This window comes from Thamnophis sirtalis, unplaced genomic scaffold, assembly GCF_051295495.1.
Source record: "Thamnophis sirtalis isolate CommonGarterSnake01/CBP01778 unplaced genomic scaffold, rThaSir2_p1.2 scaffold_3, whole genome shotgun sequence".
NCBI lineage: Eukaryota > Metazoa > Chordata > Lepidosauria > Squamata > Natricidae > Thamnophis > Thamnophis sirtalis.
The window spans coordinates 84781933-84808850 of NW_028261383.1; the positions used below are offsets into that span (position 1 = coordinate 84781933).

General features: G+C 38.2%; 1 protein-coding gene across 1 annotated transcript in view; it reads left to right on the plus strand.

Annotated features, from left to right (window-relative positions):
• Positions 1 to 26918, plus strand: part of ADAM19 (ADAM metallopeptidase domain 19) — a 67433-nt gene that overhangs the window by 32797 nt on the left and 7718 nt on the right. The window contains exons 6-21 of the mRNA XM_087709395.1: positions 1870 to 2062; positions 4533 to 4598; positions 6915 to 6986; positions 8941 to 9107; positions 9471 to 9555; positions 11029 to 11168; positions 12986 to 13163; positions 13833 to 13922; positions 18172 to 18367; positions 19553 to 19661; positions 20662 to 20866; positions 21596 to 21673; positions 23017 to 23125; positions 23455 to 23599; positions 24293 to 24374; positions 26052 to 26270. Coding sequence (XP_087565521.1) covers positions 1870 to 2062; positions 4533 to 4598; positions 6915 to 6986; positions 8941 to 9107; positions 9471 to 9555; positions 11029 to 11168; positions 12986 to 13163; positions 13833 to 13922; positions 18172 to 18367; positions 19553 to 19661; positions 20662 to 20866; positions 21596 to 21673; positions 23017 to 23125; positions 23455 to 23599; positions 24293 to 24374; positions 26052 to 26270 — 2134 coding nt within the window. The remainder of the gene's footprint in view (positions 1 to 1869; positions 2063 to 4532; positions 4599 to 6914; positions 6987 to 8940; positions 9108 to 9470; positions 9556 to 11028; positions 11169 to 12985; positions 13164 to 13832; positions 13923 to 18171; positions 18368 to 19552; positions 19662 to 20661; positions 20867 to 21595; positions 21674 to 23016; positions 23126 to 23454; positions 23600 to 24292; positions 24375 to 26051; positions 26271 to 26918) is intronic.

Genomic DNA, 26918 nt, shown 5'->3' on the forward strand with positions numbered 1-26918 from the left:
AAACTTGACTTTTTAAAAGAAGTATCCTACTACACCTATTTTACTATTTTTTTAAAACATCATTTCTTCAGGGTTTTGCATCAAATTTCTGTAAACTAATTTTAAAAAGGCTTCAAGGGTCATGAAAAAAAGAAGCTAGCTAGAGGGTAGCTTCACATAATTCAGAAGATGGAAGTTAGTTATCCTTGCTGTAAAAACAAATGTTAATTTATATCCAGGGATTCCATTTGGGGGGGGGGTTCTACAGTCTTCTTGTTTAGCTTATTTGGAATAAGATAATTGACTGTCTAACCCAGTATTATCCATCTTAACTGATAGCAGGTCTGCAGAATTTGGGATAAGTTACCTGGAAACATCAGGGATGAAATCATTTTCATTCATTCTTGCCTTTCTTTAGCCTGATATTATTTATCTCAGAACAAGTTTCTGAATATTTATTTTGGTCTTAATATTTGTAGCAAACTTGCAAACATCTGATCCTTACTACAATATAGTATGAAGTTCTCGCTTAGTAATGGGATTTTGTAAAATCCTTGGATAGCAAGGATTTTACAAGGAGCCTTTCTTGCTGATTGACATATGCTAATTCTACAGTGCACTTAAGAAATTAAACACATTGTTTTTATAAACAGGACTTGGTTTCCTTTTGGTCACTTCAGAGCCTATTGAAAGCTGGGCTTCTGTCCAGTTAGGAAATAGCTTTGGCCAATTTTTTTTTAATCCTCACTAGTCTCAAGCCAAACTTAATGTAAACAAATTGTCTGGGTGTATAAACAAAATAAAATCTTCCTTTTATGGCTGATACACATGACCTACACAAATAGAAAGCATCACAGATGCAAGGTAAACCACTTTCATCCTCCCTCCTTTTTCCGGTGTTTTGGGCTGTGGCTTCAAAATTTGTAGTTTGTTGTTAACTTTTTGATTGACTGCACAGCTATTCCATATATTGCCCAGCATTCTTTACATTATTTTAATATCAAAATAATTTTGGATTCCTGATCAAAAAGCAGAAGGTAAATTCTTGCATATGTTTTTAATTCTTGTGGGAAAATAAAGCACAGCTAGGAAAGAGGCTGACCTCATTCATTTATTTCCATAGCTGATCATCTTACAAATATGATTATGTGGCATAACATAGATAACTATAAATGAAGAATTATAAATTTTAAACATTCCATATTTTTTTAAAAAAATCAATATTATTAAAAGACAGGAGAATATTTACATCTGACTAAAGAGAGAATTGGGTTTTCAGTGATTTAAAAAGCCTTCCTTCCAGAAAATACTGTTGAACTCGAAAAAAACAGACAGCATTAATTAATTTATTTATATATTCCTGTATTTCAATCAAATGACAAACCTGCCCATTTCACCGCAGTGATTGAGTAGTTAATAAGTTAAAACTCAATTGTTATTGTTACAACCAGTAACAAGAGCAGTAGATAAACCGTACATAGACTGGTTAGCTAGCTTAGACCTCTATATTTTAAAAGCCTTTCATTTTTTATTATGGTCATCTATTTCCATTGCTAATTTTACTTTAAGATTCTTTTGTTCACTTAGTTTTATTGTAATATATTTAATATTAGTCTCCTTATAGCCATTTAAGAAAGTGGAATGGTATTCTGGGGTCTTAGAAATAGCGATGTCTTTTCTTTGTTGGGTTCAAAATTTAAAATCTGGGATTTTATTAAAAGTACTGGTTAGCTTTGATCACTGTGACTTTCCAATATTATTAAATGTCACTCTTGTAGATACCAACTCTGAACTACATCTTACCAAAATCTGTTGTTACTAAATTCTTTATTTATTTTTTAGCTGATTTGCTTTCCCTGCCTTCTGATGGTTTGTTGAATTGTTTTTCAGTGGCCTTATAGTTATAAGCAACAACCTCAGTTACGTCTTAGAACCTCTTCCTGATAGCCAGGAGCATCACTTCATCTACAGGTCTGAGCATCTCAAAGTTCCTCACGGAAGCTGTGGAAATGAGCATTTGGAGTCAAAGGTGACAGATTGGCTTGCAGAGTTGACAGGCCGAACCGAACCCCATTATCACAGGGTATGTCTGAGTTATTCCTCTTATCTTACAGGATGTAGCAACATCATCCTGTGATGTTTTCCCTGTGAGGGAGTAAAGAAAAATAAGGTAGTGCGTTTTTTTAAGCTTTCAAATTGCTCTACATGGGCTATTCCAACAATCATTCAATTGCCAGCAGTTAGAAAATACAGGCTAGTTTATTATCCCATTGCTGACAGATGGAAAGCTGAAGCTGAGAAATAATAGGTAGTCCTTGCTTACTGACCACTCATTAAATAACCCTTTGAAGTTGCAATGGTGCTGAACAAGTGATACTGAAAATGGTTTTTGAAATTCTGGCTGTTGCAATGTCCCTGCAGTCACATGACTGTGAACTGGCTGCTTGCCAACCATCTCACAATTATGACAGTTGCAGTGCCCCACAGTCATGTGATTACCAATTGTGACCTTCCCTGACAGCTTCCCACAAATATAGTCAAAGGGGAAGCTGGCAGGGAAGGTTACAAGTCACTCAGGTAAATTTATCTGCCCAGACTCAAAATCACTCATATACATCACTGTAACCACTGCTGTCGCAACAACCCATATGTCCCCTTCCATCTGGTAGCAGGTCTGAAATTATTTGCATGCAACTATCACACACTTTCTCCCACTTAGGAGCAGCCACTGCTCCCTACCTCAATAGTTTCATCTGTTGTTGGCAAACAATTGAGCAGAGAAGAGCCAATTCATTTCTGATGTCCTTAAATATTTTCATTGCTTCATAAAGATGTTGAGACTCTAGAAAGAGTGCAGAGAAGAGCAACAAAGATGATTAGGGGACAGGAGGCGAAAACATATGAAGAACGGTTGCTGGAATTGGGTATTTCTAGTTTGATGAAAAGAAGGACTGGGGTGACATGATAGGCATGTTCCAATATCTCAGGGCTGTGACATAGAAGAATCAAGCTATTCTCCAAAGCACCTGAGGGCAGGACAAGAAGCAATGGGTGGAAACTAGTCAAGGAGAGAAGCAATTCAAAACTTAGGAGAAATTTCTTGACACTTAATCAGTGGAACAACTTGCCTCCAGAAGTTGTAAATGCTCCAGCACTCGAAGTTTTTAAGAAGAGATTGAATAACCATTTCTGTGAAATGTTAGAGGGTTTTCTGCCTAAACTGTGGGTTAGACTAGAAGACCTCCAATGTCCCTTCCAACTCTGTTATTCTTTTATATTCTAAATTGCCTTTTTCTTCCTGAAAGCTTCAATAATGTCTGTGGTGGATGAGGTAATCGGTCTAGTATTGTTTATTTATTTAAGAAAGTATATTTTAAATAAATGTATTTATTTAAGATGGTATATTTTTAAATAAAGAAAAAATAAACAAGCCCAAGGGTTTTTCTAAAGGAGAATTCAGTCAGTTCAGAGGGCTAGAAATATTTTCTAGTGTTTATACTTGGGGTCCTAAATAAATCATACATTAAAACTTGTGATATGAACTAATATTTATAGGAGAATAGTCCAGTGAGTATTTTGGACTCAGTCATAATGTCTTGATAAGAAAATAAGAATGCAAGTAATTTGCAATTATATATCTGTGTATGTGTGGCAGATGACTGAGAATAGGACTTAAATGAAGGGTAGACATGGTGAATCGTCTATATAAGAACAATTCCTAAATATGTAGCTTAAATGTAATTTGCGTAAGATACACCATTGATACTTATTATGAATAGTTGCTCATCTAATGTATGACTGGTCGTTACTTCTCTTAAAATGAACATATGTACAGAGGTTAACCATTTAAACATGAGGGTACAGCAGCAGTGTACAGCAGCTGCCAAAAAAGCCAACACAGTTCTAGGCTACATAAACAGAGGGATAGAATCAAGATCACATGAAGTGTTAATACCACTTTATAATGCCTTGGTAAGGCCACACTTGGAATACTGCATCCAGTTTTGGTCGCCACCATGTAAAAAAAATGTGCAGACTCTAGACTAGAGTGCAGAGAAGAGCAACAAAGATGGTTGGGGGACTGGAGGCTAAAATATATGAAGAATGGTTGCAGGAACTGGGTATATCTAGTTTAATAGAAAGAAGGACTAGGGGAGACGTGATAGCAGTGTTCCAATATCTCAGGGGCTGCTACAAAGAAGAGGGAGTCAAACTATTCTCTAAGGCACCTGAGGGTAGAACAAGAAGCAATGGGTGGAAACTAACCAAGGAGAGAAGCAACTTAGAACTGAGGAGAAATTTCCTGACAGTTAGAACAATTCATCAGTGGAACAAGCTTGCCTCCAGAAGTTGTGAATGCCCCAACACTGGAAGTTTTTAAGAAGATGTTGGATAGTCATTTGTCTGAAATGGTGTAGTGTTTCCTGCCTAGGCAGGGGATTGGACTAGAAGATCTCCAAGGTCCCATCCAACTCTGCTATTGTATTGCATAACAGGTTCATTGTTTGACCAAAATAAATTCCAAGCATGTATTTTTTGTGTTTCTGCCATAGGTGAAGAGGGATGATCAACAATCAATGAAATATGTGGAGCTTCTATTAGTAGCTGATTATGCAGAAGTAAGAAAGTTGATCATTATGTCTGATTAGTGGTGAACTCAGAACAGATAAGATACTACATAACATGGACAAATCAGTGATCCAAAATCCCAGTTATGTTACCTTAACCTGTGGAAATCCTAGTATCAGTTTTGTGAGAAATAATTTTGATTGTTTACTGTCCTGCCAGAGACTAAGAGGCAGTACTGCCATGTGCCTGGTCAGTGTCTACAACTCCAACTACAAGGATATGATTGTTTCTGAGTTGCCTCCCTTTAATTGTTGATCCTTAGTGTACAGAGGAGATCTGCGGATGAAACAGCTGAAAAGACACCCAGAATTCTGATGTCACAAAACAAGGAAAAATACAATTAACACATATACAACTCAGATTCATGGCAATAAGAATGGTGCAACAGATTTATTGTTTCTGCGAAATTTTATCCATGGCATTGTTTAAAATGTCCTGAATCCCATTCAATCTGGGAAGATTTCCTAGTAGGCCACTGTGACTTATTTGCAGAACACTTGTAGACAAAATCCCTCAATCAGGTGACACCCGATACATTGAGTTAACGGAGATGATATCTTAGAATATAATCTGGGATTCCTTGGAGTTTATAGACTGCAGTAGTAGCAGGGTTCTCTGCAAATGAACTCTGCCATCTGCACATTAAACCAAACTTTTTGGTTGCTTTAGGTAACTAGTGGTAATGGTGGAGGTAGATGGATTTAAGTGATGGCAAGTGCTTCTTTAACATCAGTGTTTAGTTGTTGAGTTCATTCTTTGTTCATTCACCAGCTGCATTCTAGATATCTCTTAATCCATTTAATATCTCTGCATTCTTTCATATACCATAGAAAACACCAAGATTCCCCAAGTTAGGAGATACAACTTGGGCACAATCTTGTCTAAACTTCACTCACCTTCCTATTCCAGATGGCAACTAGGGACTTGGCAGGACTATGCAGCTGATCTCATAACCTCCTTGCTCCCTCTGAAACCCATTAGGGTCAATCAGTCATTGGAGCAGACCAATCTAATAGGTTTCCCCCCTCCCCCGTGAAGGGGTGCAACTCAAGAGACGATCATAGCTACCAAACTGTGATCTGACAATGACAAAGGATCAAAGAAATGATTATTAACCCCAGATCACAAAAGTACCACTCCTTCAAGAACACCAAATTGGGTGTGTGACCACTATTTCTAGCTGTGTCCTGGATGACTGGAAGGCCCAAATAGATAGAGATGTAAAAACATTCTGTGTGAATATGTCTGGAATCTGTTTCTAATCAATTACTGGAACTAGCTAGTATAATTCCCAATAGGACATTAGATCATTCATGAATTTTTAATTTTAATTCCTTTTCCTTCTGCTCGGTTCTTTTCAAAGACAGGACTACTGCTGACATCATATCTCTGGGGTAATTTGATTGTCTCACTGGCTATTTACTTGACTATTTTTTTCCTATTTTTAATTTACACTTGATACAAAGAAATATATATTCCTAGCCATGGCGACAGCTATATTCATAGTCATAGCACATATCCATACATCATAAACCTGAGTCTTCAATTATGTGACTCTGAATTTGTGAAGTATAAGGTGCATAATAATATACCCAATAAATTTTTATTCAATTATCTCAGAGTGAATAAGCCGTCTTGTCTTACTCATGAATTATAGCTAAAATTGTGCAGATTCTGCTGAGTTATGGCTATAATATACTCTTAGTAAAATGAACAAAAGCCATTTCATTTTTCTTTCCCACTATGGAGAAGGTGTGGGTGAGAGAGAAGGGGGAGACAAACAATAAAGGAGATTCTTAAGATTCCAAATGTTTCCTTTCTATATTTTGTTACATAAATTAATGCACTTAATTAAATTATGTTTCCTTAATAACAAATTATAGAAATGTATATTCATACATTCAGGTAGATTGGGTTGCCATAAGGCTAAATGAAGGTAATGAAACCAGCTGACCCTAGGGAAGAAGGATTAAAAATATTGTTTTCTAAAATACAAGTTTTTGTTCCCAAAGATCCATACGCTTCTGAAGTCTGTGCTTAAGATAATGCCTCAACTGTTGTAGGTAAAAAATGGAACAAATGGGAAGCAAACCTCCCTGGATTTCTCTGTTGGCTTTGGAAGTTGGGACACCGTTCATATGTTATTGTTTAGCACTTAGCAATAACAATGACACTTAGACTTATATATGCATCATAGTGCACCTTATTCATTGTATTTAAGAAAATGTATATTGTAACATAGTTTTGATAGATTATTTTACAGTTCAGCAGCACTGATTATGGCTGAATTTATTTTTCTATTACAGTTTCAGAAAAATAAATATGATCTTCAAGCAACCAAGAATAAATTAGTGGAAGCTGCCAATTATGTAGATAAAGTAAGACCAGATATATTTTATGTTTTTTATGTTTTAAAGGAAAACCTGTTATCTTTTAAAATAACAAACCAGGAAAAGCTAAATATTTAACTGCCTATTCTGTGTAATTTCCCACATTTTCTAAAAAAAAAAAAAGGAAACTAACAAATAGAAGAAAGAAACTTGGAGTAAAGATAAGGTTGTGGGAGAGTTGCCTTTAAATTTAATTACTCTATTACTAAAATACAGTTACTGAACAATTAATATTTATCTTATATATATGATATATATATATATATTTATATGTCATTGTGTGTACTCCCCTATTCGTTGTAAGCCGCCCTGAGTCCCCTCAGGGAAAAGGGCGGCCTATAAATAAATTTATCTACAAATCTACAAATCTTCTAAAAGTATATATTCTTTTTATGTGAAAGGGAAAATTAAAGAGAAATAGGAAAAAAGGAACATACAACTATAGGAAGGAAAAGGTTTCATTAGAAAGTTCATGTATTTTTATACGTCATGCAGCCAAATTTTAGATAATATATAATCAGCCTTTCCATGCTATCAATGGAATGTTGCTTTATAAAGAGAAAATGATTATATATCTGTAATCCTAGTTGGTAAATCCAGAATAACTCTGAAATAATGATTCTCCTTTCTACCCCTCATCATGATCATATATCAAAATTCCGGAATCTGCAATCATGAATAATTATGGATATAACTGTAGATTCCAAAATTTTGGTATACAGTTTGAGGGCATCTTCACATCTTTAAACAACAGTGATCTTTATAATAGTGTATTAATAATTTTGTGAATATTAAGCAAAAAGGGAACATATAGAATCTTATCATAATGTCGTATGAGCTGAGAGTTTGGTGGAGTAGTTAAAGCATCAAGCTAGAAACCAGGAGACTGAGTTCTAGTCCCATCTTGGGGTGCAAAAGTAACTGGGTGACTTTGGGCCAAACACTCTTTCAGCCTATGGAAGAAAGCAATGGCAAACTATTTCTGAAAAATCTTGTCAAGAAAACCTCAGAAACCTGTCTAGGCATTCTCCAAGAATTGGACATAATTGAGCAGAAGATTAAAAAAAACACAGGAGTAAGTGTTCTCTCATCTGTATGACACTTCTGTCATAACTCAGCTATTAACCAACTCTTTGTATACATTATGTGAGGAGTCCAATGCCTAAACAAAAGAAATTGTTTATCTCATTTTAAGATATACCATTATGGTTGATATTTTTTAAAACCCTTTCTCATTGATTCAGTAGTATAGGATATCTTGACTAATATGGACCTTAGTAATATGAATTTTTATATTTCATTTTCCCCTGTGATATTGAAAATGTTATAACAGTGTTGAACGAAAGAATGCCACTGATGGTAGATAGGTGCTTTTGGAGCAGAGAAATGGTGTAGGTTGCTTCTGTCCTTCACAATAACTTTTCTGTTTGGAGACCAATCCCAGAAACCTGAAAACCACAAAGAACTCAATTCAGCAGGAGTTCTTTGAAACATCATCATATTGTCTATACCATGGGAATCAAACTCACGTTGTCACAGTGGTGTAACATGATGTATCAGGACTTTTTCCCCTTTGCTAAACTGGGCATGGATGAGGCCAGCATGTGACGCATCCGGCCTACGGCCGGGAGTTTGATAGCCCTGGTCTATACCATGGGTATCAAACTTGCCCTGTCACATTGCTGTCTTGTGATGTTTCATGACGTATTCCCCATTCGGGGAGCTGGGGTGGGCGTGGCCTGCATGTTACGCATCCAGCCCGCAGGCTGCCAGTTTAACACCCCTGGTCTATATGGACATTTACTTCTCAGGAAGAAATAATAAGAAAGAATCTGTCAGAAAACCTTCTTAGAAAGGCAGCTCATATTAGAGCTGTTTCACAGAGACAAAATCTGTTGATTAATTAAAACTCTTCTACTTTTCCCCCTTCCTCAACTTTTAGTTCTACAGGTCATTTAATATACGGATTGCTCTGGTTGGACTTGAAATCTGGAATGACTACAATAAGTGTGATATCTCTGCGAACCCACATTCAACGCTTTGGTCATTTCTTGCTTGGCGGCGCAGATTACTAATAAATAAAAAGCATGACAATGCCCAGTTGATTACGTAAGTTGTTGATTTTGAAACAGTATGACTCCTCCCAAATGCCAATTACAGCAAGGATAACTAATCTTGGACTAAATCTGGCCTGCTAGGCTAGATCAGTATTTTCTACTGATTTAAATGGAAGAAGGGTGAGGCTTTCTCATAATTCTCCCTTCTTAAGTTCCTCCCTGTGAGATCATCTATCGTACTTTGTATGGTATGCAAAATTTGAACTGATCCAGTTCCTCACTGTTGTCTCAGGAGAGTGTAGTGCAAGCGGTCATATTAAGCTACATAAAATGGTCTCCTTTCGAAATGTAACTACATGCATAGATGGACAAATTTTATTCACAATTTCACTCTCTCTCTTGTAACATGGTACAGTGGGATGTCCTTCCATGGTACTACTATTGGCTTGGCCCCTCTGATGGCCATGTGTTCGTCTTATCAGTCTGGAGGAGTAAATATGGTAAGTTACATTTGATAAATAAATTCTTGCTTTGTTCAAAATAAATAGGAACAAACTAGGGGTGAAATTCTCCCCGTTTGGCCCAGTTCAGCCAAACTGGCAGGGAAGATTGGCATCAGTTCTCCGAACTATTGGCAAAAATCCCTGGTGGCCCCATCCACACCCACCTGGTTGCCCTGTCGCCGCTCACCTCTTCCAGCTGCTCGACCCGCCCACCCAATCTGAACGTTTCTTCCTCTGTTCTCAGCAGAGCTGCTGCAGCCTGTCCCTTTAAGGTAGACCCAGGGAGGGAGGGGGCGGAGGAACCATAAAGGAAGCAGCAGCTCTGCTGTGAATGGACTCATACGCACATTTTTTTTCCTACTGGGTTCTGTGGGCGTGGCTTGGTGATGGTGAGGTCCTGTGACTGAGGGCATGGCCATGTGTGACATTGAGTTGGCCACGCCCACTCAGTCACAGGACCCCACCACCAAGCCACGCCCACAGAACTGGTAGTAAAATATTTGAATTTCACTACTGGAACAAAACCCCAAAAGAGATCTTAAGGCTGGGGTTTGTTTGTTTTTTCATCAGAGGGGTGGGATTTCAGGGTCCAGTTCCTTTAATGGACATTGGTGCTATGGTTTGCTTTGAAAACACAGATTGTTTAATCATGGGGAAGGGAAGGAATAATTAAACTTTTTTCAGAAGGGTTTGGGGGAGAGAAGCAACGTTTTGCTGATAGGTGTGTCCACAAAGGGGATCAAAATAACCAGAAGGGACACCCTGTGTGTTTCTGCTATTTTCTGCCCAAATTGCTTTGTACAGACTGCAACTTCAATCAAATAACACATGCTCACCCAATAAAACTTGCTAGGAGTAACTTTGGAACACTTAAGAAATATAGTACTTCTTTATAGGCACATAGTTAACATAAGGAATATGATACTAAACTACTACAAAACCAATTATGACCACTATTTTAAATGGCTTTAAAACAGCATTAAATAAATGGGTGGAATTTGAATCTTTCAGTTGATAATTCTTCATGTTCACAAGATGTATACATCTGAATATTAATTCTTGGCAGGACAAACAGTACTTCTCTCATGTGGGTTGGTCACTATAACAAGCCAATTATTTGGTAGAATGAACTATGAATAGGCCCTTAATGTTTTTGTAAGAATGTATTCCTTAAAAAAGTTAGGTTCCCTTATATAGGTAGTCATCGACTTATAGCCATTCATTTAATGACCATTCAACAGCACTGAAAAATGACTTATGACCACTTCTCACGCTTACAAACATTACAGCATCCCCACAATCACGTGATCAAACTTTGAGTGCATGGCAACTGGCATGTATTTAAAATAGACAAGATTGTGGTATGATCTTAATGCACTCTCCTTGGCTGAATGAGCCAGGAGGAGGAAATATAATATTATATACAATATAATTGTAATATTAAGTCATCTTCATTCTGTGCTTGGACAGGATCACTCTGAAAATGCCATTGGGGTTGCTGCCACTATGGCCCATGAGATGGGCCACAACTTTGGCATGAGTCATGATTCAGTTGGCTGCTGCTCTGCCAGTCCCCGAGATGGAGGATGTATTATGGCTGCTGCAACAGGGTAAGTTGTTTATGTACAAAAGATTCACGGTAATAGCAATAGCAATAGCATTTAGACTTTTATACCACTTCACAGTGCTTCACAGCCCTCTCTAAGTGGTTTACAGAGTCATCATATTACCTCCAACAATCTGGGTCCTTCTTTTACCTGCCTCAAAAGGATGAAAGGCTGAGTCAATCTTGATCCTGGTGAGAGTCGAACTGCCAAATTGGAGGTAGCCTGCAATACTGCATTCTAACCACTGTGCCACCAGAGCTCTGAAATGAAATGTTTTACTTAAATGAAGGCCTTCACAAAAAAGGGGGCTCTATCTGAATTACTTTTTTGGCCATGACTGATACATAACCCATTCAGGGCATCCATAGGCAAGATCAAAATAGGCAAGATGGACAACAGTGTGATAAAGCAAGAAAGGTACACATGTTCAAAAGTCGGGGTTTATATTGTAACATCACAAGTATTTAGTATTATATTTAAGTAATCTTATAATTCAATATTATACAGTAATTTCACACTGTACAAGACATCACAGTACCCTTTTTTCATTGTCTCAATAGAATTTACTGCTAAAAGTCAGCATTAATTTATTTTTTTCAGCTGTTTTGTATATTTAAAAAATGAGCAAAACACTGTTAACATTTAGAGAGTATCAGTTCAAAACCAAATTCCTTCTTTTACCCAAAGAGATATGCACTGCTTGTTTTCACCTTAATAGGCACTTGGTCCAAAAGTATATCTGATTCTTCAGGATCCAAATATTTTAGTTACTCTTCGAAAGGCAATTATTTCCAATTAGGAAAACAATCACAGCAACTGGCAAGTTAGAATTTGTCATTTGAAGCTATAGCCCTTGTTGTAGAGATGATCAGGGACATAATTGTCATTCCGCCAACATCAACTTTCCAGCAAAGTGGACCAACTTTTTTTCCTCTTTCCTTCCTTCCCCTCAAGTAGTAGTCCTACTTTTAGTGAACTCAGTCAAGTGAGTCACCAAGGTTACAATAATATTTATTAAAGGAACAAGTAAAGCTTGCGGCCTGGGGACTCTTAGATTTTCTGCAAGATCAACAGAAAAATGAAGGTTTGACTTTGAGATTTGAGGATTAGATTTAATTTGACTACAGAAATATTGTGGATTGTCAAATAGAGCTAGTCATAGATTTAAGACAATTGAGCCCAACATTTCTGTTGCTAAGCAGGACAGTTGTTAAGTGAATTTTGTCCTATTTTATGAATTTTCTTGAAACAATTGTTAAATGAATCACTGTACCCGTAGTTGTTAAGTTAATAACATGGATTTTATATAAATATGAGCCAATTGCAAATGTACAAATTTTGATCATATGACATTGGGGATACTGCAATGGTTGCCATAAGTCATTTTTTCAGTGCCATTGTAACTTTGAATGGTCATTAAATGAATTGATGTAAACTGAGGACTACTTGTATACGGCTATGATTTATTTACAGTTAATAAGCTTCTATGCTTTAGATTAAAGTTAAACTACAAATATGGTTTTTAATATTGGTTGTTAATTCTTTAAATTTTACTCAAACTTAGAAGTTGTTGTATTATATAACTGTCTCTGTATTGAAAACATCATTTTTATATTTTATGTTATTTTATGTATTTTTGTCACTTTTTAAATTTTCCCTCCTCTTTTCCCCTTTTTCCTTTTCCTTTTTATGTTAATGTTCATTTTATTGGTTTTTTTAAAAAAAATAATAAAGCCCAACTTTATTACTGGAACTTTTCAGAGGTACTAATGCTTGAATAATAACACTCAGTTCAAGATTGCTCCTTGGTTGTTTTATAGGGCACCCTTCCCCAGAGTCTTCAACGAATGCAATAGGAAAGAGCTGGAACGATATTTGCAATCTGGTGGTGGGATGTGTCTTTACAATATGCCAGATACAAGGACCTTATATGGAGGACAGAAGTGTGGAAATGGGTATCTGGAAGAAGGGGAAGAATGTGATTGTGGAGAAGTGGAGGTAATTCCTTTTGGTTTCTTTCATAGATTTTTTCAGAGTCAGTTGGGAATTACTATTTATGTAGGTATTCCTTAAGAAATAATGAGAAGTGTGTTCCTCTAGTTATCTTTCCTATTATTGCCTCCACCAAATATTTTTTCTGGTTTGAAAGCTTCTGTTTATTGTAGCAACGTGGCTTAATGTAATTTAATGAACATGGGGAGAAACTCCAGAGTCATTTCTTTCCACCCACACCTCCTCATTCCCTTTTTTGCTACTTGAAAGGAAGATCACTCCTCTTCTTTCTAGAGCTTAGAATCTACGAATGCAACCCAAAAGCATTAGAAATTAAGTATTCAGATAAAATAGCAGCGAGCTAATACTGATGCAATTGTCCAAGAAACTTAAGTTCAGATTCCATTGTTTGAGAAACTCAGACCTGATATTTTGGTTTTTTGATCTCATTTTTTTTTGAGAATTGAAGTATTTGAGTCCCAGATGTGACATGTTTAAGAAGCAACTTTGATGCTTCTTGGAGATTGTTATGCTTGGCATGAAAAGTAAAAGCATATCTAGCTACAATCTTACAAGCCACCCAGTAAGACAGCAAAATGCTTTCCAATGTTTTCAGATATAGAACATCTGTTCTGTCAGTTATAGCACGTGTAATTTCTGTTATTTCTTGTACAGGAATGTCAGAATCCTTGTTGCAATGCTGCTAATTGCACTCTGAAGCAGGGCGCTGAGTGTGCGCATGGAACTTGCTGTCACAAATGCAAGGTGGGATTACCTTCCTTTTTCCTGTGCCTTTCAATTCTTGATTATTTTCTTAATTTCAATATACATAATAAAGGCTTGAATTCTCGTTTGAATCAGCACTTTGATTTGGAAAGATGCCCCAGGACACACATCCTCTTCTGAATCACTGCAACAGGAAGAAAAGCAGGGTTTGGGTTACATGATTGCTTCATCTACTTGTGAGTAATTAAGTGCCAGAGAGGACTGGGTTGGTGGCACAATACCAAAGAGGATCCCCATGGGTGTGGGGAAAGGAGTAGAGATTGTGGGGGAAGGCCTTAAAGAACCCCAGCTTCAGGTGGCCAGAAGGTTCAGTCCACCTATCATAACCACCTATCAAGCAGTGTGTCTTAACATGCCACACTCTGTGTGCGTTTGTGCATGTGCGCACATGCGTGCATACACACACACGCACACACCATTGTCATAACTCAAGGATATGTGTTAAAATGTTTGGGTTTAAGTATACAGAATGTATACTGGAAAAGACTCCTGTGAGTCCCTTGTACTGCAAGGCGATTAAACCGGTCAGCCCTAGAGGAGATCAACCCTGACTGCTCTTTAGGCCAGATCCTGAAGATGAAACTCAAGTACTTTGGCCACCTAATGAGAAGGAAGGACTCACTGGAGAAGAGCCTAATACTGGGAACGATTTGAGGGCAAAAGAAGAATGGGATGACAGAGAATGAAGTGGCTGGCTGGAGTCACTGAAGCAGTAGGCGTGAGCTTAAATGGACTCCAGAGGATGGTAGAGGACAGGAAGGCCTGGAGGAACATCGAGGGGTCGGACATGACTTTGCAACTAGCAACAACAACAACATACAGAATTGCAGAAGTTGTAATCAGGAAATAATTTTACTTACAAATATGCATACATTCTTTCTGCATTTATTCTCAGAAAACTCAGTCATTTAAAACAGGTGTTTGTTTAACTGTGCAACTGTACAAGGGCCTTGGATTTTGCTATTGTATGGCTAATTCCACTTGTTACCAGGAATTTTGTGACATTGTGCAAAAGTTCATAGAGTGAGTTTGATTAACATGGCCTAGAAACTATGAGATTATGAATTGTAGTCCTGTCCTAGACATGACAGCTACCTGTATATCAGGGAGAGCAAGTCAGTTATTCTTTTTCAGTCCTAGGAAGAAGGTAAGAATGAATAACGAAAAATGCTACCAAAACAAATTTATGACATGCCAACTTTCTGAATTGATACAGGTGTCAAGACAAAGCAGAGAAGCCTAAGCAAAACTGAAGTTTATTTATTCATTTTATTCAATTTATATGGTTGCCCATCTCAAGTACCTAACTCTCGGTGGCTCACAATATTAAGAACAATATATAAATAAAATAAATAAAATGCATAATAAAACACATAGAAGCTTGAGAATCATAAAGAGCCCTTAGTATAGCCAGGAAACAGTTGCTGTCATACACTCAAGACCCTAAGCTTGAACACAGAACCAGGTGTTCAAGGCCCTGTGGAAGGCCGGCAGAATTGGGCCAACCTAATCTCTGGAGGGATCGTGTTCCAGAGGGCTGCCACCATTCTTTTTCAGGGCCCCACCAACTGACATTCCTTGGCTGACAGTACCCACTACATGCATCACTTGCTGGATTGCAAAGGACAGATAAAGACAACCAAGTTCTGATTTTCACACTTTTATATCTTTGGGAAGCCGCCCAAAGCAGCTGTTTTGGCTAAAATTAGTCCCACCCTGAGATTAGAACTACAGACATGAAGCTTGTCTTTCAAAGGAGGTGATTGACCCAGCTGGGCCTGAAGTTAAGCCTTCAGCTTGCTTGCATTACCAATCTTTTTTATATGTGGTGTCTGGCAAGACAAAACCTTCATTTAAAGTTTTCTCTGACTCTGCTTCTTACTGATAGTTTTCTGTTGTCTGTTATATTTTACTGAATTTGAGAAATTCTGAATTTCTCTACAGATTGAGCTTCCTTTCTTGGGTAGGGTGGAGTAGATAAATATACAGACAAAAGATTCCTGTGTATCACTTTACATTATAGCTTTCTTAGGAAAATGTACTTAAAATAGTCTTGGTATGCTGGGTTTTTCCCATATGTCTCCTGGAGGCCCCGCTTTCATAAATGCATCCCTTGGGTTTGCTTAAAATTGCTGCTCAAGTTGCCCATACGTTTGTGGCCAACTGGTCAGGCAAAGCCACTCAATAGGCAACATTTGGATTTTTGCACACCCTACCATTTGATATTTTGGATTGTTTGTGGTGGCATTCAAAAGCTTAGTCCTTTACATGGCGACAGCTGAATACAGCTGTCTGGATACCATCACAGAGCAAAAGTACCGTATTTTTCAGAATATAAGATGCACCTTTTTACTCCAAAAAAGAGGGTGAAAATCTGGTCTGTCTTATACTCCAAATGTAGCTGTCTGGGTCATCTGGAAAAGGGGCAGGTGAAGAGGGCGCTGCAGAGATTGTGATGTCTGGAAAGGAGAGACATTTCACTTTCGGGGTTCCCGCTCGTCTCGTTTCCCGGGAGGGCTCAGGCGGTGGCAGCGGCTCCTCACAGAAGAAGTGCAGGATAAAAAGGGAACTTCGGAATACAAGAGCACTGTATTCCTGGAGCCTGGCAGCTGCCGCATTCCAAAGTTTCCTTTCCATCTAGCGCTTCTTTCACTAGCTAAAATCCCAACGATGCCAATAGCTTTTTCCGGAGAGAAAGTGGAGATCGGGGGGGTCCTGAGAAAAGTCTTTGTGCAGAGGAGATTGGTTCTCTTCCCTTGCTCCACCCCCCCACCCCAATCTCTCCAGATCTGTCATGCAATGGTTATTGCTACTGCTGCTATTGAGCCCAACTACCATATCTCTTTGCTGACAGATCCGGGCGGATTTGGGATGTGTGTGTGTGTGATGAGGCAGCCTCCTTTCCTTTATGCCAGTCCGAGGGAACGGGAAAAATAATAAAGCACGGAGAGAGCTGTTTCGTCCTGCCCTGCCGTGGGAGAGGTAGAGAAAAGTGGATTTGAGAAGATCAAGCCTCACGCGTCGCATTTTTGCCCTCCCCAGGAGCACTTTGCAGGCCTCCCAAACTCTCTGCATGCCCCATTTTTCACAAAAATCGGAGCGTGCAGATGGTTTGGGATGCCTGCAGAGTGCTCCTTGGAGCTGGGGAGGACAAAAACTTTTTTTTAATTTACCTCTTCAAAATCTTGGTGCGTTTTATACTCCAGTGCATCTTATACTCTGAAAAATACAGTACCTTCCATGCAAATTCAAGCAGCGACCACATCCCCCATTAGGGTGAAAAGTATCTGATTCTTAAGTGTTGCATGCAAACAGTAATTTATTTCCCTTTCTTGCATTTGTTAAGCAAAGAAAGCTCCAGAATCAGCTTCAGAAGCATGATCTGCCTGAAAATAAATAGGGTAGCCTAGTGCTAGCAGAATATTGCCTGTTAAAATGATCGTTTAAAATGTATATAATATATACCAGATGTTCTATTGGCTCTGTGTCCATTAAATTGCTCCCTAAAAGTTATCAGTTCATCCCGCCAAGGGCTTTTAAGCAATAAATACAATTTTTTTTAAAAAAAAAAATGCTGGGAATTGAATATGGAATATTTTCCATCCCAAAGATGCTTTTTCAAGAGGCAACAGGGCTTTCTTGTGTTTCTTTGAAGACGTTTCACTTCTCATCCAAGCAGCTTCTTCAGCTCTGGCTGGATGGTGGAGAATGGAAAGATTTATACTCCTTGCAGACAGCTGGTCATTTGCATTCTTTTATAGAGTCATTGAGGCTACTATGAGGCTTAATATTTTCTATCCCAACTCTGGTCTCTCCCTCTGTTATGGGTTCCCCTGATATAAGATTCATAAAGGTATAAGATTCATAATGAAGCATTACTGAGCAGGAAGACTAGATTAGGACATGGTTCAAGATTTCTTTTGTTTGAAAAAATGTCCTCGGATATTTGACAAAAAGAGACTCTTTTTGTAGAGTTGAGACAACAAAAATGTAATTTGGGGGCAAAAATGAGGAGTTTGTTCTCTTTAGTGATGCTTCAGGAATTAGGTTGAATGGAAATGATATTTGTATACAGAATGAAGAGAACTGAAAGTCAGTCCGGCTTTAGAATAAATCTATGATATATACATCTTTAAGCACCAAGATCAATGCTTAACCACCTTAATGAAAATGCCAAGTATTCCACACCATCCTGAAATAAATGTCTAATTATTTTCCCTTCCTTTAGTTGGTTTCACCTGGAACTCTTTGCCGGGAACAGGAGAGAACATGCGACTTACCGGAATACTGTTCGGGCAAATCACCATTTTGCCCTGCAAACTTCTATCAGATGGACGGTACCCCATGCGAGGATGGCAGGGCATATTGCTACAATGGAATGTGTCTGACGTACGAGCAACAATGTTTGCAACTCTGGGGATCTGGTAAGGAGGACCAATCTCTATGAACGACAGAGGGCCCTTGTATTAACAGGTGTAAGGAAAAGGAAGGAGAAGATTGTCCTTATTTTTAGTTTATGGAACTGTAATTACATGAAGAAAGAAGAATAAAGGGAAAATGCAGGTGTTCATCCGCAGAGGCTATTGTTATCAATAAAGGCCAGGCAGCTACTTTTATGCATAATTCTAAGCCTTGCTTTGCTGAATCACGGTTTGTCGGGTAAAATGTTTATTGAGCCCATATCACTCTAGCCTAATCCTAACATGATTCTTAAAGTGCAGTGGCTGGTTCACACATAACACACTATATCAGAACACCATAGTGTGACTTAGTCAAGTCAAGTCTGGGTGATTTTTATTTATTTATTTTATTTTTAAGTTTGAAAATTGATTCAAACTTTCATCCCAAGTGACAAATATCACAAATGCAGTGTGATATTTCTTAATGCTTTTATTACAAATAACCAAAGGTATATATTTGTGAGGGTGGAAGTTCGTTCTCTGAGCTTGTTGGTTGGTTTCTGAACATTTCATTACCAGGCTATGTAACATTTTCAGCAGAGTTTAGGTGATGTCAGTGTTCTTCTGCTTATAAGGGCTTCGTGTGATCAGTGGGTCTTGTGATGGGGAGATCAAGATAGATAGAGAGATATGTTAGATATAGATAATCATTGATTATTTGTATATGAATACAGGTAGTCTTCAACTTGCCATCATAATTGAGTTTTGCTTCATTTAACAACCTTTCTTGCTACAGTTGTTAAGCATGTCACTGCAGTTGTTAAGCTAGTAACAGTTCTTAAGTGAATCTGGCTTCCCCCTTGACTTTGCTTGTCAAAAGCCCACAAAAAGTGATCACTGCGACCGCCATAAATATGACTCAGCTGCCAAGCATCTGAATTCTGATCAGGTGGCCATGGGATGCTGCAACATTCCTAAATGTGAAAAACGGTCATAAGTCACTTTTTTCAATGCCGCCATAATTTCGAATGGTCACTAAATGAACTGTTGTAAGTCTAGGACTACCTGTAATCATTATCTGGTAAACCACATGAAGATTAGATGAAATATATTTTGCAGAGTGGGCTAGGACAATCCTATGCAGCTGTGTGATACAGTTGGTAAGTTACCTTTCACAAACACCATACTTTGTGAATCTTTTCCATACAGGAGCAAGGCCAGCCCCCGACCTTTGCTTTGAGAGAGTTAATGCTGCCGGAGATTCCTATGGGAACTGTGGGAAGGATATCAGTGGGAACTACAGGAAGTGCGACACAAGGTAGAAAGACACAAGGCCAACTGTTTTCATGTGAGATGAGATAAAGCAGTATCCTCACAAGTTAAAAGATGAGAAAAATGAATCCAGCCTATGTTGCAAATAGCTGCAAATTATTTGGCCATTTTGTTGGACAAAATTGTCACTTTTGCTTTGCTTATATTAAAATCTTTCAGAACAAGTTCATACCCTGACTTTTCTGGCTGTGGAAAGAGAGAGATTATTTTTCATGACCTCATATCTATGAACATTTTCCTGCTGTTCCTTATTGCATACATAAACAATATGTCAATTAAACAGCAGAAAAAGGACTCGTGGGTTGTGTGAATGTATCATCTGAAGAACTTTCCCCAATCCAGATTGGGGAAAGAGCTCCTTCTTTTTCCAGCAAATTTCTCTAAAAAATCTTTTGAAGCTTAAAGCTTTTCAACAATTCCAGATTGTTTTCATAAATAACCCCCTTTAAAAGAAAAAGAAAAAAAAACCACCAATACTTTGAACCCAATATGGATCGGGACTCTCCAAACTTAATACTGAAAAGAAAGAGATACAGCAGTCCAAGGAGGGATATCAAACTGCTCTTCAAGCCATATTTTGTCTTACAACTATAAGCATGCTCATTTGCTTGCAATTCCAAAATCCTTAGATACACAAGGCAAACAACGGTTTTATTAATGAAACGTGGAAGTGAAATTGATCTCAGTAAGTAATGGAAAGTCACTGTAAATGTCTGAATACATATACATAAAACTCTATATGACACTGGGTTTTTACTTACCCTATTATTGGTAGGGTAATTTTGAGGTCAGTGAACATGAAATAGGATATTCAGCATCTAAGAAATAATACTTTTCAACCCATAACATGGAATGTGTTTCACTAGGTCCCTCAAGGCTCTTCATTTTATTGGAAGTGAATAATGTTATGGAAGCCCTTGTGTTGGGGGTGTGTGAAGCTAAGATCTTAGCTGTAAGGTTGAGACTCACAGAATTTTTCTTTCCAGAAATGCTAAATGTGGCAAGATACAGTGCCAAAGTTCTGCTTCCAAGCCTCTGGAGTCCAATGCTGTTGCAATTGATACAACTATCAAATTAAATGGAAGAGTAATTCATTGTCGTGGGACCCACGTCTATCGAAATGAAGAAGATGAAGGAGATATATTAGACCCAGGACTTGTGATGATGGGAACCAAATGCGGTGACAATCATGTAAGCACTGGCTGCCCATTGTACCTTATTCCACTGTAAAAATACATGTTTGCTTTTCCCCAGAATTAATTGCGTGCAACAATTTGTTTTAGATGTTTAATCCAACTTTGGGGGGGGGGGGGAGAGAAAAACCCAAAGGGAATCCTCAGAATGAACAATAAGGATGTGCAGGGTGTAGCTTCCCTCCCTTGGAGCAGGCTGCTCTTTGGCTAAGACCAATGCTGTCACTCCCATTACAAGTCTTGAATCTGGATGTATTCACACTCTACACAACATGTTGGATGCAGCACTACAGATTTATGGAATTTGGGGGACTTAGTTTAGTAACCATCCCCCATAAACTATTTCTCCTCCTTCCCATATATTTACTTCTATTAGTTAGGCCATGCTGGCATTAAGCAGATACTGAGAGCAATGACCTTGCCTGTGGGATAATTGCAAGAGTTGGCTTCTCAGACTTGATGCAGTGGTTTTACACCCCAAGCCTGCCTTGTACCCAAATCATTTAATAGCATTATACCTGTAGTACAGCATTTCTTAAACATTTTTTACTATATTAAAGATTAAAATAGACACATTCTCTAGGATTTTAATACTGTATTGCTTTTAAACATATGTTGGCAAATCATTTTGGTTTCATGGACCTCTGACAGGGCCTTTGGGGACTTAGAACCACATTTTAAAAACCATTACTCTAACATAATTCTGAATATCCGGTTTCTCCTACAGGTGTGCTTTGAGGGCCACTGTCAGAATACCTCCTTCTTTGATAGTGGACATTGTGGGAAAAAGTGCAATGGCCATGGAGTAAGTATCTGTCCTTGTATTCAGATACCATGTGACTGTATTTATTGCTTGTTTTCTTGGCCAGCTCTTATTCTTTTTGTTGGGTTTCAGAAAACTAATAAGCAGTCTAGATAGCATCCATATAGGTGTCCTATCAAAGATATGCCTGGCTGTAGAATGGCTTCCAGTTCAAGTGTATTTGGAGAGCTAGTTTGGTATGATGGTTAAGATGTTAGCCTAGAAACCAGGAAACTATGAATTCTAGTCATCTTAGCCATGGAAGTCAGATGGATGATCATGGGCTACTCCCTCTCTTAGCCCAACCCATTTCGGGTGGGGAAAATAGGAGAAGAGAATATATTACAAACATTATGTATGGCCACTGCTTTGAGTTACTCATAAAATAATAAAGGTGGGTTAAAAATCCAATAAATAAATAAACTCTTCCTCTGGAAGGGTGATCAAAGATATTGTTTAAAATCAGTTTAATTTTTACATTGACCAACTATATATTTTAGAACAGAAAAATACACTACATGTGTCCTCCTAGTACCCCATCTGTTTCCTGCTAGCGACTTGAAATCACGTGGCTAAAATTTGACAGCAAAATGCCCATTTTTAAGTAAGCAAAACAGAATAGGAATGGATGAGAACAATAAAATAACCAGTAAAAGTAAAATTTCAATGGCTATAAATGCTTTTGTACATTTCATGGAACAAAACATTTTGTATTTATGATATATTTTTCTTGGAATATTTTTATAGTAAAAATGGGATTGTTCACTAGACAATCCCAAGTGGTGGCTAAGAGGTGGTGGAATGGGGAGACAGAATTCAAAATGTTAGAGTAGGTGTCCGTCATGCAAGATTAAATTAACACTTCTCTCACAGTTTTAAACAAATCTTAGGGCTCTCTTCAGAACATAAAGTTGGGCTATGAAGTATTATACTGACCTTAAATATCAAATGTTGGAAGGGGAGGCTTTCCTTAAGCTGTGGTTTTACATTTGAGAAGAAGTTATGGCCATTTGTTATGGAGAGGGTATTTATTGGGAGGTTAAAAATAGCGGGAAGTCATTTCTGTTCCTCTTCAGGAATGCACATATAACCCAAAGTGAATTTTGAAAAATGGAAATATAACCTTTGTGGGTTAAGTGTTAAAAATGAAAATAATGTTCAAACACCGCATTTCTTGGGGAGGCGGGGGGGATGATGGATATAACCATGGATCGTTGGGGTGACTTTTAAATGCACTGAGCTCTAACAAAATCCAAGGCAAATTGCAAAGGCTTCTTGTGCTATTGGGTTACCCTGAGCAGGATGTTTACTACAGAAGTAACACTGATGATGTTCTCTCAATACAGATTTGCAACAACAATCACCACTGCCATTGTTTCAGTGGATGGGCACCTCCATTTTGTGAGAAACCTGGAAAGGGAGGAAGCCTGGACAGTGGCCCCATGCTTGAGAAAAGTGGGTGCAATTTGTATTGTTATTTGACCATTGACATGTGGACAGAGCTTGTGGGGCAGGGATTTGGCTGAGCAGGGGAGGCACAGAATCACAGTGTATTGGGTTGACCATACCAATATAACTGACGGGAAGATGGAATTTAGTAAGTGAAGTTTTCATCTCTCTCATATTCAGCATTGGTACACACAATACAGATATTGCCCTTCACTATTAGGTGTTCAAATGCTGGCATCCTATAGTGGGTGGGTTGTTGTTGTTGTTTTTGTGGTGGTTGCATTTTAGCACAATCAGTGGATTTGAATAATTTTGACTTTTTTTTTCTGGTCCAGGTCCTATTCCAATCATCATAGGTGTCCTGGTTTCTGTCTTGCTTTTGACTTTAATTGGAATAGCTTTTTGCTGTTACAAATGGAGAGCCAAACTTGTGCCAATTAAGAAGGCTATCTTTGCTCCCAAGAAAACCGAACAGTCCAGGTGAATGAATGAATGAGTGGGTGGGTGGGTGGGTGGGTGGGTGGATGATTTGTCAGTAAGTGAGATGATTGCTTTTTTTATGGTAAGTAAGCATGAGGGTTGATGTGATGTTGCTCATATCCCCTCATATTCCATTTGATTTCTGGATACATATGCATGAAAATCCAGCATTCTTTTATTTATATGCTGTACATATATTATAAAGTTACCATTAAAGTTTCTGGAAAAGCTTTGGAGACCATACTCAAGCTTTTAGGGAAAGGTTACCTTTGGCAAATCTCACTCTGTAGATTCCTGCCCTAAATTGATTTACAAACCCAGTGGCTGAGTACATGTAAGAGGTGAATTACATATAAGAGCCTAAGTATGGTGTGTGAGCTATAATATGAAATATATCCAGGGCTTAATTCCACTTAGATTTTATATAACTATTCAGACCTGTCAGCACTTACCCTATAGATCTCCTGCTAGGAACATTATGAAAAGAAGTCTCTTGTTATATTTAACAAGAGATTTCACCCATAGAAATATGAATTATTACAATTTGGCTACTGAGTATATTGGGCTTTTTCCAATGTTAGTCTAGATAAAAACATGTGGTTTTATTTGTAAGAGAAACTGTTATACAAATAAAGCAAGTGCAATTGCAGAAATGATTCATAATACTTGTTTGTCCCTATTGTTTGGATACAGCATACCTCCTCCCATACAGAAGGAAGTGAATGGACATGCCAACCCAGCATTCAAATTGAAAACTCCACAAGGACAGAGAAAGGTACTTTGAAATGACTACTTTCTAAACAAACCTCTGTTGAGTCATCCTCTGATTCCTCAGCATTTTAAAATACACTGTCAAATGAAATATCTTATTCGTACAACAGTGGTGGGATTCAAATAATTTAACAACCGGTTCTCTGCCTTAATGACCAGCTGGGTAGGTGAGGCTCAGTGGTCATGTGACCATGTGGGTGTGGCCAACTCAACATCACTCATGTCGATGGGTGCTTCACCTTAGCTGTGACAATGTGATAAGGGTTACCCGGAGAGGCAGTTTCTTTAAGCAGGGCAATAAAGATCAGCTAGAAACAACACCAGAATGTTTCCTTCCTGCCTTCCTTACAGGATTAGCCATGTAAAGTAGAAAAAAACAAAAGGAGGTTTCTTCCAACAACCGGTTCTCTGAATTGCTTAGAAAGTTAACAACCGGTTTTCCTGAATAGGTGCGAACTGGCTTAATCCCAACACTGTTGTACAACTAATTTTCTTGTTATGTTCTAAACTTGTTCCATACGTCAGTTCCCGTAAACTCTGAACTAGACCATTTGGGGATCTCTAAACTTTTTTTTCTCACTGCAAATCATTATTTATATATTTATTAATTATTTGTTATTTTATGTTGTACTTGAAGCAGTGTAAGTAGAGGGTCTGTCATTTTACTCTTACAGCAATGCCCCAGGGGAAGGCTGGTCTGAAATAATACCTGACTCAGTTGCTCAGTGAATCAAATGGAAGCTTTCAAGCTCAACTTCTTAACCACTATACTATAATGCCTCTTAATTTCATTCTATTTTAGAGTTGCAAATTGTATTTATTGGCAATATTTCTAATAAGGAACATGTATAGATTATATTTTAAATGTACTCTTCCAAGTGCTGGAGCCTATAAAAATAAGGACACAAGAATGAACAGAAAAATCCATATATACATAAACACACACACACACTAAGCTTACACTTAGTAAGCCAGAACATAAAATATATTGGCAGCATTTAGAAGCACTCATTCAAGAAAGATACTTGGAAAATAGAAGTGCAGTGATTGCTGTAAACCTATTTGATCTCCATGAGTATTTGCCAGAGTAGGGAAAAGGTAAAGATAAAATGAGTTTGACTCCTGGTGATTTAATGGACACATTCCTTCAGGACGTTTGGAGTTGTTCTTTGACTTTCAGTTCTCACTTATAACCATGCAAATCCCTTGAGTCCTCCAATTAAGCATGAACTAAGTCTATCCTAAGTCATTTTGAGCAGTGGTGAGATTCAAAATTTTTTACTACCAGTTCTGTGGACGTGGCTTGGTGGGCGTGGCATGGTGGGCGTGGCAGGGGAAAGATACGGTAAAATCTCCATTCTCTCCACACTCTAGGGGAAGGTTACAGCAAAATCCCCATTTCCTCCCGATCAGCTGGGACTCGGAAGGCAGAGAATAGATTGGGGGGGGGGGAACAGTCAGAGATGGTATTTACCAGTTCTCCGAGCTACTACTCAAAATTTCTGCTACCGGTTCTCCAGAACTGGTCAGAACTTGCTGAATGCCACCTCTGGTTTTGAGCCCAGACTGGGTCAGTCTTATGCTGTCCCCTGTTGAAGCCAGAAAAAAGTTGGTTGTCGATCAGCCACACTAACTAATAAAATATAAATGCCATCTTTCTCTTCGTATGATTTGCTTGCAGATTACTGATATACAGAATGCGCTCTCAAAATCTGAAGTGCTATACTGTGAGCCACCTGCAGAGCTCAAGAGACAGGGGAAGCCACCACCTCCGGCTGTTCCAGCTAACTACGCAAAGAAACCCCCCTTTCTAGAACATGGTACTGAGGAGAAGCATTTGCCAAAACGAACTCCACCGAACAGGCCTGCACCTCCACCTCCGAAAGTCATGGTTCAGCAGGTGAGGAATTTATATACCTATGAAATCCTCTTTGTCAATAACTCTGGGTAAGCTGTACAGGTGTTTTAAAAATAGCGAACATTCAAACAACTACATCTGGTATTTGCTACCAAATGTGTCCTAATGTAACTTTAGAGTAGAAGTATCTGCTTCAATCCAATTGTATAATTGGACCATATATTTTTCTCAAGACAAATATATAGACTGTATCATTTGGGTGTGCCTTATCTCTGAGATTGATTGTCACTTGTACTCAACTGTGAGCGGCTGATAGTTCTTTTGTGTAAGCAAGTATTGACAAGGAAAATATATAGGATTAAATAGGGCTTTTGACTGATGGTGTCAGCATTGACTTCATTCAGTAATCAGGAAAGAAACCACTCGACTTCATTTGAATTGAAATCAAGTGTACTTTTACTAATTATAAATGAACAGTTGCAAAGCAAAGCTGAGTCTGGTTAATTAGGCACGAAAACGGATAATATCAAGCACAATTCAATCCCCCTCCCCTTGGCACCCCCATTCATAGTCCAATTATAATGCACCCAACTGTCAGGTGGGAAATAACTTCAAAAATCCTCATCGGGATGGAATGCTGGACAGTTGGCCTTGACGGGAAACTCCCTTCTTCCACATGCGCAGTAAGGT